General features: G+C 50.6%; 1 protein-coding gene across 2 annotated transcripts in view; it reads left to right on the top strand.

Moving 5' to 3' along the window:
• Nucleotides 1-16003, top strand: part of ABCC10 (ATP binding cassette subfamily C member 10) — a 21513-nt gene extending 5510 nt beyond the window's left edge. The window contains exons 1-22 of one of the 2 annotated variants that reach the window (XM_048298872.1): nt 254-414; nt 968-1164; nt 2117-3485; nt 3664-3891; nt 4088-4244; nt 4956-5095; nt 5569-5648; nt 5796-5967; nt 6969-7067; nt 7296-7485; nt 7847-7924; nt 8309-8500; nt 8924-9059; nt 9438-9633; nt 10371-10714; nt 10873-11042; nt 11346-11506; nt 11925-12178; nt 12489-12634; nt 13105-13202; nt 13401-13513; nt 15492-16003. In XM_048298872.1, coding sequence (XP_048154829.1) covers nt 1004-1164; nt 2117-3485; nt 3664-3891; nt 4088-4244; nt 4956-5095; nt 5569-5648; nt 5796-5967; nt 6969-7067; nt 7296-7485; nt 7847-7924; nt 8309-8500; nt 8924-9059; nt 9438-9633; nt 10371-10714; nt 10873-11042; nt 11346-11506; nt 11925-12178; nt 12489-12634; nt 13105-13202; nt 13401-13513; nt 15492-15627 — 4620 coding nt within the window. In that variant the 5' untranslated portion in view covers nt 254-414; nt 968-1003 and the 3' untranslated portion in view covers nt 15628-16003. Of the gene's footprint in view, nt 1-253; nt 415-967; nt 1165-2116; nt 3486-3663; nt 3892-4087; nt 4245-4955; nt 5096-5568; nt 5649-5795; nt 5968-6968; nt 7068-7295; nt 7486-7846; nt 7925-8308; nt 8501-8923; nt 9060-9437; nt 9634-10370; nt 10715-10872; nt 11043-11345; nt 11507-11924; nt 12179-12488; nt 12635-13104; nt 13203-13400; nt 13514-15491 lie in introns of those variants that run through there. The other variant, XM_048298871.1, reaches the window with a different exon arrangement.

Genomic DNA, 16003 nt, shown 5'->3' with positions numbered 1-16003 from the left:
TGCTCTCGCCCCTCGCCTCAGCCGCAGCTCCTGCCCGGCTCCCCCTCGGCCCGGCCCCGCCCCGCCCCGCCGGGGCTGCGGCGAGTCCTCCCGGCCGCCAGGGGGCGCGCGGGGCATGCGCCGCCGGGGCAGCCGAGGTCCGCGGGGCGGGGGGCGGCGGGGCCTGCCCGTCACCGGCACGTGGCGGCCGCTGCGCCCGCCCCGGCGCGGCTGGGAGGTCCCCGGGCTGGCGCCGGCGCGGGCCGCTGCCGGGGGCCGCTGGACGGGGTGGCGGCCGCGGTGCTGCAGTGCCCGTGCCCCCGCCTGCTGCCGAGCTCCGTGCGGCGCCCGGCCCGTGGCGCTCAGCCGGCCCCGGGCTGGAGATGGGACGGGCTGGTGCGAGCAGAAATCTTTGTAAAGCCGAGGCCTTCCCAGGTGTGCTCCAGTCCGCGGGGCGGCACACAGAGGGGGCTGGTTCGCCAGTCCTGTGTAGCTTAGGGGTACCGCCTGCTTCTCTGGATGCGCACCAGCATCCTCCCTTACCATCTGGGGAATGTTTCGTGTTACATCCTGCCTTGGGAAGTACCATGGTGGGAAGTGTTGTCAACATGGAGATACAATGAATAGGTTATTGTTTAAGCAGCTCAAAATATTTTTCATACCGATGTACAGAAGGGAAAATACTTCCTTATACTACTTACAAAGGATAAACTCGTCACGGGAAAAAAAAGTCAGCCTGGAAATAAGCTTCAGATTCACGGGGCATTGCAGTCCCGGGGTGATTTAAGGGAGCAAACAACATAATTTAAACTGGAGCTTGATCATTTCATGAAGTAGATAATATGATAGTGAGTGAACAATAGCCGGGCTTGGACTATGACCCAGGAAGTTGCTTCTAGCTCCATGTTAATTACTCATCACACTCCGTCTTGGACTGGAGCCGTAGTTCTCATGGTTTTTACCTCATGCTGCTTTTTCTTTACCCTAGGACATCCTGACTCTCACACTGAATTACCAACAAAGGATGGAGAACATCCTGGCTAGTTTGTGTGGGACCAGCCCAGAAGATCCACTCCCTGTGTGGGTTCGCGGCAGCATTGGCCATTGCTTTAACCAGCTGACATTGAATGTGATTCCTCATGTGATCCTTGCAGTGGTCAGTGCCTGCTTCCTTGGCACTCCGAGGTATGACAACTGACTTGTCTGACTCTTGATTATTATGCAGGACTGGAGGTGGGGTGGAAAGGCTGAAATTATTTCTCCCTATAATGTGCTGAATATGTAATTAGGGAAGGACACAATATTATAATGCTATTGTATTTGTCAGCGTCCGTCTTAATTCAGAGTACAGTGTACAGAAAGGAATCCAGAAAGAATAGAGGGGATTGTGGGCATAAAATCACAGAAAGTAATTAAAAACTATTTCAGTGAATGAGGACTGGGGAAACTGGGAGTATTCTGGGAAAGGACATAAATCCAAGGTGGCATAGAAGATGTATGTAAGGCAATAAGGAGTTCAGAGAAACCCAAAATTGTTTTTCTGTTTACCCTCTTCTGAAATTCATAAAAATTACAACATTCACTCATACTGAAAGGCCACAAAGAATCCAGTGATACTGAAGTATTTTGATGGGCAATAGATTATAGACTTTACAAGCACAACATCACTGAAACTAAGAGTGATTAAAAAAATGTTTCTAGAAGAAATATCCCACAGACAAGGAAATCAAGGATCAGAGATGTGACACAGAGAATTTCATCATCCAAAATTTGTGTTAAAGAGGTTAAATATAATTTTTTTTGCTGTTAATCCTCAAGGATTGGAGTCTAATTTGACCACAAAATATCATAGTATGCAAACAAATTTCTGTAAAAAAAAGCTATTCTTTGGTAGCATCTAAATCTCTGGTATTGACCAAAGAGTGGGCTGTATTGACCTGATGTAGTTTAGCAATGCCTACAGTCACATAAAGTTACAAATCTAGGGAGGTGTATCTGGAAGGAGGTGTATCTAGAAGGTTAAATAAGAGTGGATGTATAAACAGCAGGAAGAGGAGAGGAAGAAGGACAGTACTGACTGAGAGGTAGTGGAATTTCAGCCGTAAATTATTTCACTCTTTCGCTCTTTCTCCTCAAGGTCTGGCTCCAGTGTGCCTTGCAGGCTAAGCTGGGGATGGAGAATCGCTACCTCCTTTGTACTTACTGGCTTGTTCCTTGCTGACACAATCCCAGCCAGCATTTCCCAGCAGGAGCTGGGCCCTATGTACCTTGAAGTGCTGGCCAATGGCACTGCTGCCCTGACATGGCTGGTGCATGGCTTCGCTCTTCTCATGCTCTGCAGGTCCATTCATGGCTTTACCAGGGGCCCTGCAGCCCTGGCTCTCCTCACTCTCTTACCCCTACCTTCCTTCATCATCACACTGGTGTCGTACTGCCAGACTGGGACAGCTTGGTCCCCTGCCCACCCTGGTGCCTCCTCCAGGTTTGCCATTCTCTGTCTGCAGCTGGCCTCTCTGCTTGCCTATGTGGTCAGCTACCTCTTCCCCACTGCTGGCAGGCAGGACTTCCTCTCCATCAATCGCTCCTGGCAACAAGACCAGCCCATCTCAGAGCCAGGGATCCCAGTGCCTGACCAGCAGAGAGTGGCAGAAGATGGTGAGAGCTGGCTCTCACGCTTCTTTTACATTTGGATGAACCCCCTAATGAAGCGTGGCTACCAGCAGAAGCTGAACCATCCACAGGATGTCTGTGTGCTTCCTCGCCAGCTCCAGGCTGCCAGGGTCTGTGACCAGTTCTACTCCTGCTGGCAGAAGAAGGCAGCTCTTCACCAAGCAGAGGAGGAGACAGTGTCTCTTACCAGCCCAATCATTGCTGCAGGTGATGGGAGCAGTGATGCTCCAGACAGCCCACACCATGCCCAGGAAGCTGTGTGCCTCTTGTCGGTCCTTCATGCGGCCTTTGGGCTTCGTTTCTACACCCTTGGACTTCTCAAGCTGGCTGGCAGTCTGCTGGATTTTTCAGGTCCTCTGCTTCTGAACTTGCTGGTGAACTTCATGGAGTCACGGCAGGAGCCCCTGAGCCACGGGGTGCTGTATGCCCTTGGGCTCTTTGCTGGCTCCTTCCTGGGCGCTCTCTTGCGGAACCAGTTCAGCTACGAGATGAACAAGATGACACTGATGGTGCGGGCCTCTGTCATCTCTGCCATCTACCGCAAGGCTCTGCATGTCAGCAGCACCAGCCTTGCCCGCTTCACTGTGGGGGAAATTGTCAACTTCATGAGCACAGACACCAGTAGGTTGGTCAACTTCTGCCTCAGCTTCCATGAGCTGTGGAGCCTGCCTGTCCAGCTTGCCATTACCCTCTACCTCCTCTACCAGCAAGTGGGGGTAGCCTTTCTGGGAGGTGTGGCCCTGGCACTGCTGCTTGTGCCCATCAACAAGATCATAGCTAACTGCATCATGATGAACAGCGAGGAGATGCTGAAACACAAGGACACACGAGTCAAGGTGAGGGGCAGTGGTATCTCTCTGAGTTTGTATTTTCTCCCTGCTTGTCCCAGAACGCTGGCTTCTTGGCCGCTTGTCATAATCCAAGGCAGATTAATTGAATCACAGCTGTTGAGAAAAATGCCAGAAGGGGCACACACACACATTTGCGTGATGTTCTTTTCCTCATTGCCTGCAGCTAATGACAGAGTTCCTCAGTGGCATTCGTGTGATCAAGTTTTATGCCTGGGAGAAGCACTTCAGCGCCAGGATAAATGCCTGCCGGGCTAAAGAGCTGCAGAAGTCACGGGCTGTCAGTTACCTGGATGCCGTGTGCGTGTACATGTGGGCAGCACTGCCTGTTATCGTCTCCATTACCATCTTCATCACCTACGTTCTGTTGGGTCACCAGCTCACTGCCACAAAGGTGAGTAGGTAGTAGGGAGAGCTCCAAACTTGTGCACACCACAGTCTGCAGTGGGACTGCAGTCCTCGGGCATCTTCTCTGGGAAATAAACCCAGCCCATCTCTCCACAGCTCTTCAGGCTCTCTCTGGTGAAGCTGATTGGAGGATACAAGGGAGGTACTGGCTCCAACTCATGGCTGTTTGTTTACCCATGCAGGTGTTCACAGCACTGGCCCTTGTTGGGATGCTTATTCTACCCCTCAACAGCTTCCCATGGGTGTTGAATGCGATCTTGGAGGCCAAAGTTTCCCTGGATCGAATCCAGCAATTCTTTGAACTCATGGACCAGGACCTGGAAGCCTATTATGCCCTAGGTAATGGTTAAGGAAGCTGCCAGGCCTGAGACTCTGGTCAGCAGACATTCAGAGCAGAGAGCTGAGGGGCGAGGCCCAGGGGCATTACTGGAAGGCAGCTGGGTCTCACCCTGTGATTCAAGATGTTCAGTTGGGTGGAGGCAGAGTGAATACACTTAATTTCTCTTAATTTCTGTGGAAAGCAGGAGACAAGGCTATAACATTCCACTTTACCAACCATAAGCCATTGCTTGTCCCCACAGAGCCATTAGTGTTGCAGTAGAACAAGCAGCTCTGTCCTGTGATCAAAATTCTTCTGACACTGAACCCATCAACAAACTTGGCTTCACCTGGCAGAAAGGCTTGAGTGGCTGCCCCTCTCCTGAGCCATATTAGCTCCCTTTCCTTCTTTCATTGCCTTTTGCCGGCTCCCTGACATTCTTTTACCTTCAGCAATAATAAAACCAAGTTACATCCTCAGAGTGTCTCCCTGACAGCCGTGTGTGTCTGGTGTGAGCTGGAGACAGAAGGGTTGGATGAAGAGATGCATAAGTTCAAGGGCAAGTCAGTAGGCAGGAGTCTCATTCTGTGGTTGGGTCAGGGGCATCATGCAGTGCCTCATCCATGGTCTCTGCATTTGAGAGTAAAGCTGATAGTATTTGTGATGCCAGGTGCCTTTAATTTTCTGGTCTTCTCATAGCAGTGCTTTGCTGTTCTGCTTTTCACTTGTAGATAGCCCTTCAGATACTGCTACTGCCATGGAGATGCAATGTGCAGCCTTCTCGTGGGTGCCACTTGAGGAGGAAAGCACCAGGCAGCCCTCATCCACAGGCACTCTGCAACTGCACATTGAGAACCTGTCAGTGAGAAAGGTGAGCAAGGACATGGGAGGTAGCACAGAAAAATGGCACTAGAGAAAAAATACTGGAACCTAGAAATAATGGAGCAGAGGTGGCATGTTTCCCTCAGTTTAGGAGCTGTGCATCAAAACCTTCTCTTGGTCAAGAGGCACAGGACAAATATTACATCTCGGAGCTGAAAGGTGCTAGAGAACATCCATGGCTTACAGACAAGAGATGAACTAGTTCCCTCTGCCTTCTGCTATTACTGCAGGAGACAACTGGACAGGGAACAGAGCAGGGCTCTGGAGTTAACACTCCTTGCAAATCTGTGTCCTGTCATATCAGGAGTCTGGTTTACCTGACAAATGTACCCAGCTGCACTGCTAAATGTGTGAGATAGCCTGTAAGGAAGCTGACTGCTAGGACCATGTGTGGCTCAAGAAATCTGGACAAGCTACCCTGTACTAGCACATCAGGTTGTTTCTCTTCATTTCCCTTTGCAGGGAATGCTCCTTGGGGTTGTTGGGAAGGTCGGCTCTGGCAAAAGTTCTCTGCTTGCAGCCATCACTGGAGAGCTCATTAAGTAAGTAGCCTAAAGACTTTTCCCTGCCTGGTCCCTCCATGCCACCGCAGGTGGGGACTGTCCAGTACTATCCCAGCTTGTAGGCCATTTTGATTTGCCAACAGTTTTCCTTTGTTGCCCTTTACACCCACTTCGGTGTGCTTGCAGACAAGGTGGACGAGTGTATGTTTGTGACCTGGAGCAAGGATTTGGTCTGGCCACACAGGAGCCATGGATACAGTTTACCACTGTCCGAGAAAACATTCTTTTTGGGCGGGAATATGATGCCAGGCTGTACAAGGAGGTGCTGGAAGCTTGTGCCCTCTCCGAGGACCTGAATGTGAGTGCCTAGACTGTAAACCTGCCTGGGCCTTTTTGGCAGGCTTTTGCATCCATCCTGAGCCTCATTGGGATCAGTCTTTATTCTTTCAGGGTATAGACTGCTCTTCCAATGTCCCATCACACAGTGTTCCTCTGATCACCAAGCCCACGCCATTCCCGGCATCCCCATACTTTAAGGTGTGAAGACACTCTTGTAGCACTTTGGATGGTTTCTTCTGCTGCTGAGCCAAAAGCTCTTCATCCTGGGGAGAGGAGTTTTTCTTGCAGAGCTGAATGGCTGCTGAATTGGGTTTTTCAGGCAGAATCTATCAGCAGCTGATGCTTTTTTTGGGGGGGTGGGATCAGAAGCAACTTCTTTGGAATCTGGAAGGGCTAAGCCAGTGCTTCTATCAGTAATACGCATATTCTAAATTTGAGGTTTATGACACTATTAGCCAATAAACCTGGCTGTATGTATGGTAGGAAACTAGCCTTCTCCCAGTTTATAAGCTATACCTGGTTTTCTGAAGTGCCAAGCTTTAGCAGCTCCTGTTTGTTTCGGCTGGAGCTATGAATACTCTGTAAAGGCAAGATTTTTATTTGAGATTTAGTAGAATACACCTATGCTACCAAACTGAGAGGAGACTTATTTCCAGATACTGAAACTTGGTAGTTTTTACTGTTACACTGTTTGGAAGGACCCTGACATAATTTTGATGCAGGCACAGCTCTTGTTCTCACAGAAAATTACTGTATGCAATTATCTTGGACCAGAAGTTGCTCTCAATGGGTAGTTCAGATGTGACCACCCTATTCTGGAGCATAAGAGATTTTCGTTGCATTAATTAAGCTTGCCAGTTATCTGTAGAACCAGTGTATAGACTGTTGCAGTGTTTAATTGTTGGTAAGGTGTCAGCCTTAGAAATTACTGCCAGAGACTGGAGAGGTGCCCCTGTGTCCTGGTTTTGAATCCCCAGCAGTTTCCTGTCCCTTTCTAAATGATTTTCTTGAATATTTCAGATTTTACCAGCAGGTGACCAGACAGAGGTGGGTGAAAATGGTGTGACACTCAGTGGGGGACAGAAGGCTCGAATAGCCCTTGCCAGAGCCATTTACCAGGTAAATAACAAAGGAGTTACTGTGTGGCAGGTCATGCCCAGTGCTGAATCACATCTGAAGAGGCTGGAAGCACTCAGCTGTACAGTGAGCTCTGGCAGCATGTCTTTAAAGCACATTGTGCTAGCCTAAAGGTGCTGCCAACATGGAGGCACTTGGACTTTTCTCTACAGCACTGCCTGCTCCAGCAGGGCAGCAGCTGTATCCTTTTATGTTTTGTCCCCCTCCCAGGAGAAAGAACTTTACCTTCTTGATGATCCCCTGGCTGCTGTTGATGCAGATGTAGCCAACCATATTATGCAGAAATGCATTCTTGGAGTTCTCAAACATAAGACCAGGGTCCTTTGCACTCACAGGACTGAGCTTTTGGAGAAGGCCGACGCTTTGTTGTTGATGGACAATGGCAAAATAATTAAGACAGGTACACTGTCTGTCTTCTCAGGCATTCACTTGTGTCTTGGAATGGCTTAAGGGGATTAAGATTAACTAGCGGGGAACCCAGTGATAAAAGAGGACATTGGAGACACTGCATGTGGGCAAAGATAGGGTGGAAGAGAATGTGCAGATGTACAGATAAAACAGGACAGCCCTAGATGTGAGGAGCTGATGAGGCAGAAAAACATAACAGGAGCAAAGCCTTCAAGGGTGCAGTTGCTGTATGACATAGGGAATGTTATGAGAGAACAGAACTGGGTCATTTCAGAGCAAGAGGCAGAGGGAAGGTGGCAAGTTGTCACCTATTCCTCACAGATGCTGAAGCATTTGCATATCTCTCTTCACAGGCACACCAGCTGATATCCTGCCACTTGTTGAAGCCTTCCCCAAGTTCAAGGTTACAGACAAGGGGAATAAGGATAAAGGTCTGTCCCTGATGAGCTTGAATGTGGCTGGGGCAGCACAGCTTAGCTGACCATCCAGACAGAACTGGTACCTGATGACTGCTGGCCTTAGAGCAGAATTCCCACTATCTTGTTCTGCTGTATATGTGGGTGGTGTATACACAGAGGGACAGGAGGCCCACATATCATTGGATATTGATCTAGAGCAGTATTTGAACCTGTTGTTCCACTTGTAGTCCAGTTTTGGATGAAGAACTGCCAGAGTTGGTGCACCTGTCTTGAAAGAGGAGAGAGGAGGGGAAAAAGTCTCCCTCATAGTTTAGACTTGCTCTGTTCACAGTAAGGAGAAGCTGCAGGAAGAATTTAACATTGCACTGACCTTTGCTTTTGCATCCATTCCCACAGCCCCTAATGAACAGGGACAGGAAGAGGCCATAGAGACAGAGGCAGAAGAATCAACCCAAAATAATAATCTCATCCACAAGGAGGAAGAGAAGAAAGAAGGGGCAGTGGCTTTTCATGTGTACAAGGCCTATTGGCTGGCAATGGGCAGCTGCTTGGCAATATCAATCCTCTTCTCACTGTTCCTGATGCAAGGTGAGGCAGTGACCCAGCAGCACATCTCTCTTTAGATATTCCTCTCCTCTTGTCTCATTCCCTGGTTGCATGGAGTCCAGAAGGAAAGACGCCAGGTGTTTAAACACCCTGTAGCAGGAAGACCACTTTCCCTAAGTTAAAGTAGCTCAAGGAGCTACTTTGTTAGGGAGGAGGCACATGTGGGAACTGTACCTGGCCTCTTGCTGCTGCAGTTGCATTACTGTACCTCTGTGGCAGTGCTCTGTCGCTGCTGCAGCTCAAGGCTGTTCCCTTGCTCCTGCTCTACTGCTATCAGGGGGAAGACTAGACTGGGCAGTGAGACCATGCAAAAGTTGTCCAGCAGCTTCCCCTCCAGCTTTCCTGTTTTATATTTGCTGATTCAAAAGTTGAATTCCTCTTTATGTAGTCTGTCTTTCTCTGTAGCATCCAGAAACATCTCAGATTGGTGGCTGTCATACTGGATCTCCAGCATATCCCAGACAGCAAATACCTCTGTGATGGCCTGCTCAGCTTCCTTGCCTTCCCCAGAGCTGCTTCTCTTCTCCACTGCTGGACTTGTGTAAGTGAATCTGGTCTGGAGGAGCCAAAGGAAGCTGGAAATGCCCTTAAGTGCGTTTCCCGTGAAGATCCTGGAGAGCAGGGGTAGATAAACTGACCACCTTGCTTCAGGGGATGTGTGTGCACTTTGACAAAGAGAATCAAAATCTTTGATCTGATGACGTGCCCAAAAGGCTTCTGCCTGGGGCTGATGGAGGACCCCTAGCTGCATAGTAATTGGAGTATTTGTCCCAACATGCCAAAGGGGTATAACAGGAGTATCAGGCTAAAGTAGCCTGATTTCCCCTTGAATATGCTCTTGGGTTCCCATGCCATGTCTGTGAGTTTATTGTCAGGAGGACATTGGCAGATTCATAATCTTCCTCCTCGTTTTTTCCAGTTCCCCCATTCAAGATCTGGACAACACCCCAGCCCCTTTCAATGGCTCAGTGGATGTGAATTTCTACCTGATAGTTTATGGGAGCATTGCAGGGGCCAACTCCCTCTTCACCATTGTTCGGGCGTTCCTCTTTGCTTACGGTGCTCTCCATGCTGCCGCTGTCATTCACAACCGACTGCTCCAAAGGGTTCTAAAGGTAATGGGCAAAAAGTCCAGAGCAGGCTGAGGCTCCTGCAAGCTGACATTCTTCTCATAGCTAGGAGTAATGGTGCAGGAGATAGATTAAGGTTTCTGTTGGTATTGACTGGTAGGACTGTATTCAAAAAGGGCTGCACCACAGCCAGTAGAAGGGGCCAATGAGCTGGGGTTCAAGATGTGTCCTGTTCATTCCATGGAAGGATGTTTTATGGCTCCCACCTGCATCTGTTCACTCATTAGGCTTAGATGTATAGCCAAGATGAGGGCTAGTTGAGTCAAAGGAGCTTTTGCAGGATTGTGAGTTCAGGTTCAGGTGAGAGTGGAAGGAGTCATTACGCAAGATCTAGGGCTGATGCTGGCATGTGCCAGTTAACTTTATGTCTTCAGCTTCCTTGGGTCCTCAGGCTAGAGTTAGGATTAGGGCATTGGAAGTCTTGATTAGAGGCTAGATTTGCCTGGCTACTGTTGGGCTAGTATGGCATCTGAGTGCCTGCTGTCTCAGTAGCTGTCTGCCATTTGCTACAGAGGGAATGCTTCCTTCTACCATGCAAACAGCATGAGTTGTTTGGCTGCTAGTGGATGCTGGCTTTGGAGGCTGAGGTAAGGAAGTGGGTTGTGGTGGCTACCGTGTTGTGGCCTTATCTGCTCCCCTTGTGCTGCTCTCCTGCACACTATTCTGTGGTTGGATCTCACTGCAGCTGACTGGCTCTTACTTTCTGGTTCCTTTATCGCCAGGCCACAGTCACCTTCTTTGACAGCACACCAACAGGCCGGATCCTGAACCGCTTCTCCTCAGACCTGTACTGTGTGGATGACAGCCTGCCATTTATCCTCAACATCTTCCTGGCCAATATCTATGGGCTCTTGGGTATGCTGGTGATAATGACCTATGGCCTCCCTTGGATTGGTCTGGTCTTACTCCCTCTGGCTGTAGTCTACTTCTTCATTCAGCACTATTACCGATGCACATCCCGGGAGCTCAAGCGCCTGTGCAGTGTCACCCTGTCTCCCATTTACACCCACTTCTCAGAGACCCTCTCGGGACTGAGCAGTATCAGAGCCATGCGGGCAACAAAGAGGTGAGCAGAAAGCACGAGCACCCAGAGAGACAGAGCTTTGGCTTTATAGGCCAAGGCCTTCCTGGTGTGAGACTGGTTGTAGCATGGCTGGAATGCCCTTGGTCTGGACAGCAGGAGTGGAATTTGAGTGGTGCAAACCTCTGTTGTGTGCCTGACAGGTTTGAGTTGGAGAATCAGCTGCATCTGGAGCAGAACCAGCGCTGCCTCTTCGCCAGCAACACAGTGATGGCGTGGCTGGACATCCGCTTGCAGATGATTGGGGTTGCTGTGGTTACTGCAATTGCAGGAATTGCCATCATCCAGCACCAGAAGCAGCTGGGAAATCCAGGTAGACTGCCAGGGATTGATCTATGTCTACTCCTAGGCTGTGGCCAAGGGGTTCCTCCTCTCCCGGCCCAGAGCTACACATTTTCCTACACTGGGATAAGATCCAAAGCTCCTGCTCCCTGTCCCTATGCAAGTCACCCACAGTGTAGTGCTTCAGCTCCTGTCTCTGCTCCTGTGTGTCTCCAACCTCAAGTGTGACCCCAGACGCCAGAGTCCTGCCTTTCCTTTGGGTTTTTGTCTGCCCACCAAGATGCCAGCTCTTTCCCTGCCAGTGATATTCTTACTTATGCTTTTGTCCTCACAGGACTTGTGGGCCTGGCACTCTCATACGCCCTGTCTGTCACAAACCTACTCTCAGGCCTCATTGCCAGTTTCACTCACACAGAGATCATGATGGTGAGTGTGGAGCGGACAGAGGAGTATACCACAGACATCCCCATGGAGCCTCAGGATAAATTGGTCCAGGTAAAAGCTCAAATGTGTTGTCAGGTACTGGCCCATCTTCTGGCTCTGTGCCCTGCACTTGCCCCCTAGGGAGATCACAGGGTTCCACTGAATGGGTAGATGGCCCTCACCACAGAAACCACCTTGATCACTCATCTTTTACCAGTATATCTCCTGGGGAGGATGAATCTCTGGCAGGAACTGGTGAAGGCTGAAGTGATGGGAAGAAGTAGGGAAGCAGAACGGGTGCTAGATACAAGCTGTGACATAAAAACAAGCCTAGGAGTGGGCGGGAGGTGGGACTGGCCTGTGTGTGGGTTCTGCTCAGAAGCCAAGCAACCATCTACAGGGAGGGATGGTGCTTGGACTCGCGGGAGCTGATGCTGAAGATGACAATCAATCACTATCATACCCTTTCTCACCTGTGTATCCCTCTTAGGTTTCTGCTGACTGGCCAAGCCAGGGGCTTGTGGAGTTCCAGCAAGTGGTCCTGGCATACAGAGCAGGCTTGCCTAATGCACTTGATGGTGTGAGCTTCACTGTTTACCCTGGAGAGAAGCTGGGGATTGTGGGTCGCACAGGATCTGGGAAATCCACCCTTTTCTTGGCCCTTTTCCATATGGTGGAGCTGAAATCAGGCCGGATTCTCCTGGATGGTGTTGACAGCCAGCTGGTGGGCTTGGAGGAGCTGAGGTATGGCTGAACAGAGTGAAGGGTAGCTAATGGTGACCTAGAACTGTCAGTGGCTGGATGCCAAAGTAAAGAGTCAGGAGCAAAGGATGCACTGTCACAGCACCCTCTTTTCTGATTGTGGCAGCTTTTTATGAGTTTCTCTGTTGTTTCTCAACAGTTGTGCTAAGGAAACCAGGCTGAATATGTGACCCATGTCTCTGTGCCTCTAAGATTTGTAGCAAGCTAAGACACCCCATGAAAAAAGAAATAGCAGACCTTTGCTTTTCTGCAGAACCCACCCCATGAGCCCTCAGCTCTTGTTTGCTTGCAGATCTAGGCTGGCCATCATCCCCCAGGATCCATTTCTGTTCAGTGGCTCAATCAGAGAAAACCTGGACCCCCAGGGAAAATGGACAGATGCTGAGCTCCGCGAGGTGCTAGAGCAGTGCCACCTGTGGGATGCTGTTACTCAGATGGGTGAGTTGGAAACCAGTGAGAAGCAGCTGATGAGTGGTGTTTCTGGGAAAGGAGAGAAGGCCTTAGCTCAGGCAGGGAGCTGAGGAAAAGCGGCCAGGTGGATGCAGTAGGCAATGGGTTAGGCAAAGTCACGCTAGGATCAGTGTAGGAACAGGTCAGTGGGACCCAGTGGCATTCCGTGATATTTAGAGGCAAATGGACTGGCAGGTGATGGATTGGGTGGCAGAATCTTGCTGGTAAGACCAGGCCTCAGTGGGTGTTAGAGGACTACCTGAGAGATAAGCCAGGCCTTAGTTCTAAGGGAACTGTGCCAGATGTTGCTTGTGTCTAAGTGTAAAGGCTCCAGTTGCTAAGGCCTAGGCCTGAGCAGAGTTGGGATTTTCTGTGCTGCTGGGAAAACCTTGGACTGGTGGAACTGTTTACGGCCCTGTGCAGGTGATGCAGATGATTGCTGATCTTGATCCCTGCAGGTGGACTGGACAGTGAGCTGGGAGAGAGGGGAAAGAGTCTGTCTGTGGGACAGAGGCAGCTGGTGTGTCTGGCCAGAGCCCTCCTGACGCAGGCCAAGGTGAGTGCACTGCCTCCATCGAAGCAGGGGAAGGGTGAACTGCTGGCAGCTGTCTGGGGACAGCAGAGGGGAGCACTGCAGAATTGGAGGTGTAATGGGAACAGACATCCTGTGCTAACTCCTCAGGCTGTCTCTAGGCAGGGAGTGGGGTCTCTGCTGTGGTGCCTGGGAGCTCCCTTCACTCTCTGTCCCCGGCAGGTGCTGTGCATCGATGAGGCTACAGCCAGTGTGGATCAGAAGACAGACCAGCTGCTGCAGCAGACCATCCGCCAGCGCTTCGCTGACAAAACTGTTTTGACGATTGCTCACAGGTAAGGAGGAAGCAGCACTCTGTGCCTAAAGTCATCCTACCACTCACAGGGACAGGTGGCTGCACATGCCATGCCTGGGCCTCAAGGCTGAGCAGGGAGGTCTCTGTGATAAGCTTTTTCAAGTGCCAAAGCTGGACCTTGCCTTTTGCCTTTTCTGCTGGGAAAGGGGAAAATGTTGTACCCAGAAGTTGGTGTCAGCAAAGGGCAAAATGCCGCATCATATCACACATTTCTCTTCCTGAGCACTGCCTGCTGGGATCTGTAGGGCAGGTGAATCCCACCTGTGGTTCTGCCAAATTAGGGCTAGGAGTAATGGAGAGCTATCATATGGAAAGGGCGGTGTGGAGACCGGGGAGGAGCAGGTGTCCCTGGCTCAGTAGAGGGCAGTACAGGACAGCCGGCAGCGAAGGGCTGCAGCCAGCTTCTGGATAGTTCTGTCTTCCAAAATCCTGACTTTTAGTCCCAGCCTGCACCTGATGCCAGCAAGACAGACACCGCCCAGGCAGGACAGGACAACAGTGATTGCCCCACATCTGAGAGATTAAGAGTAGAGTCAGTGGATGGTTGCAGCCAGAGGGAGGAGGGCACAACATGAATACTGCAGAGAAGGGATGGATCAGCATTAGGTGGTGTTCTCTGCTCTTACTCTTGCCAAGTGGAGGAGAATTTGGAGGAGGGTTATACAATCGTATGGAGGGTGTTTTCAAAGCACAGAGGTTACCACAAAAATAAAAATCAAATGAGCAGGTGGCAGGGGCTGGTGTCCTGCTGCACAGAAGTGGGAGTGATGGATGACAGGCAGGGTGGGCTGGGCCTGGCAAGTGAATCAAGTGGGTCTTGTTAAATACATCATGTAGGAGGGAGGCAGGAACAGTGTGAAGGGAATGTGGTTCATACACTAGGGATATTAGGCATAAATAGAGTAGAAGTGCAAGGGCACTGTGGGCTGAGGTGTGTGTTTGGGTTGGGTGTGGGGAGGCCACCTTTGATGGGGGAGTAATTAAAGAGGAGAAACAGCAGAGGAAGGAATGGCAGAAGGCAAAACAGCAAGACTGAGTTGAAGATGGTCCCAGCCCCGCTTCCACTGGGATGAAGAGCAGTGGGGGAGAGCAGTAGGGAGAGAGAGGTGATGATGGAGTTGTTTTGTATCCATGGTTCTTCCATACCATTCAGCTTTGTGTGAAATCCAGGATGGGAAGTGACTCTGAACTTGTCTCTTGCCCTCCCAAGTCATTTTCAGTGCTGCAGCTTGCACTCTCTTGGGGATGAATGTGTAACCAGAGTTCTGAACTCCATAGTGCCTTTTACCAGCTCAAATCCTGTGCTGTGTCTTCCTTGTGACTTGCAGCTCTGTAGGGCTGTAGTTTCACAGTGAATAGTGCCTGACTGTGCAAAGACATTCCCGCTGTCTTGTCTTCCCTACCCAGGGCCAGAGGTTGCTGCTCTGCTGGCAGTCTGGGCAGACCTGGGCACATTTGTGTGCAGTGGGTCCTGTGGTTGGCTGGCTGGCAACTACAAATCCAGTGGTGGTGGTAGCATAAGCAAAGATGCCAGACTGCAAGTAACAGCTGACGCACAAGTCCATTTCTGCTGCCCTCGGGAGGTGGCAGGTGAGGAGGTGTTGGGGCAAATGGAAGCAACTCACTAACCTCTGTGGGGATGGAGACATTTTGTGCAACCCCAGAATCAGGCATGCTCTGAGCTTCCCCTCCACAGAACTTCCCTCTGTACTCCTAGTGCCCTGCCATGCCCAGCAACTGGAAGGCATCATGGTGCTCTCCTAAGAGGTGCTGCATTTCAGCAGTGAGCAGAGGCTCTCTAGGGAGCTGCACTGCACTGTGACCCTGAGTGCAGAGGGAGATCCTCCACAGCTCCTAATGCTGGGCATGTCTTGGGCCACCCTTAACAGCAGGGGAAGCAGTATCCAGAGCTTCTCCTCAGATCCACCAACATGTGTCCTGGCATTTGTTGTCCACAGGCTGAACACCATCCTGGACTCGGACCGCGTGCTGGTGATGCAAGCTGGGAGAGTGGCAGAGCTGGATTCACCCGCCCGCCTAAGCCAGAAAGATGGCTCCTTGTTCCAGCATCTCCTGCACAGCAGGCAGCAATGACCTCCCTCCTGCACTGAGCCCAGGCAGCCCTTCTGGCTCAGTGCCTTGCTCTCCTCTTGCCTCAGACACTAGTCCTGTCCCTGCAGGGCCAGGAGCTGCTGAGGTGAGGGATGGGCTTATTCCTGCCTGCAGCAGCAACTGTGTGTCCTTAGGGATGGGAGCATGGCACTGTGGCCTTTCCTTTAACGGTGAAGATGCAAACTGCTGTTTAGAGTCATGCAGGCCTGGTTGGTGGGATCCTGCTCCCCTCCAAGGCTTCTCTTTGAGATTACAGAGGGATTTTCTACTCACTGAAGAATCAGTAACTCCTAGTTTGAGACTTAGTCTTACATAGGCAATGTAAAATAAAGTGGAAATATCCTTGTGAAGCTGTTAA

This window comes from Corvus hawaiiensis, chromosome 3, assembly GCF_020740725.1.
Source record: "Corvus hawaiiensis isolate bCorHaw1 chromosome 3, bCorHaw1.pri.cur, whole genome shotgun sequence".
NCBI lineage: Eukaryota > Metazoa > Chordata > Aves > Passeriformes > Corvidae > Corvus > Corvus hawaiiensis.
Note: the sequence above shows the minus strand (reverse complement) of the source record. Positions and strands in the feature narration are given on the sequence as shown.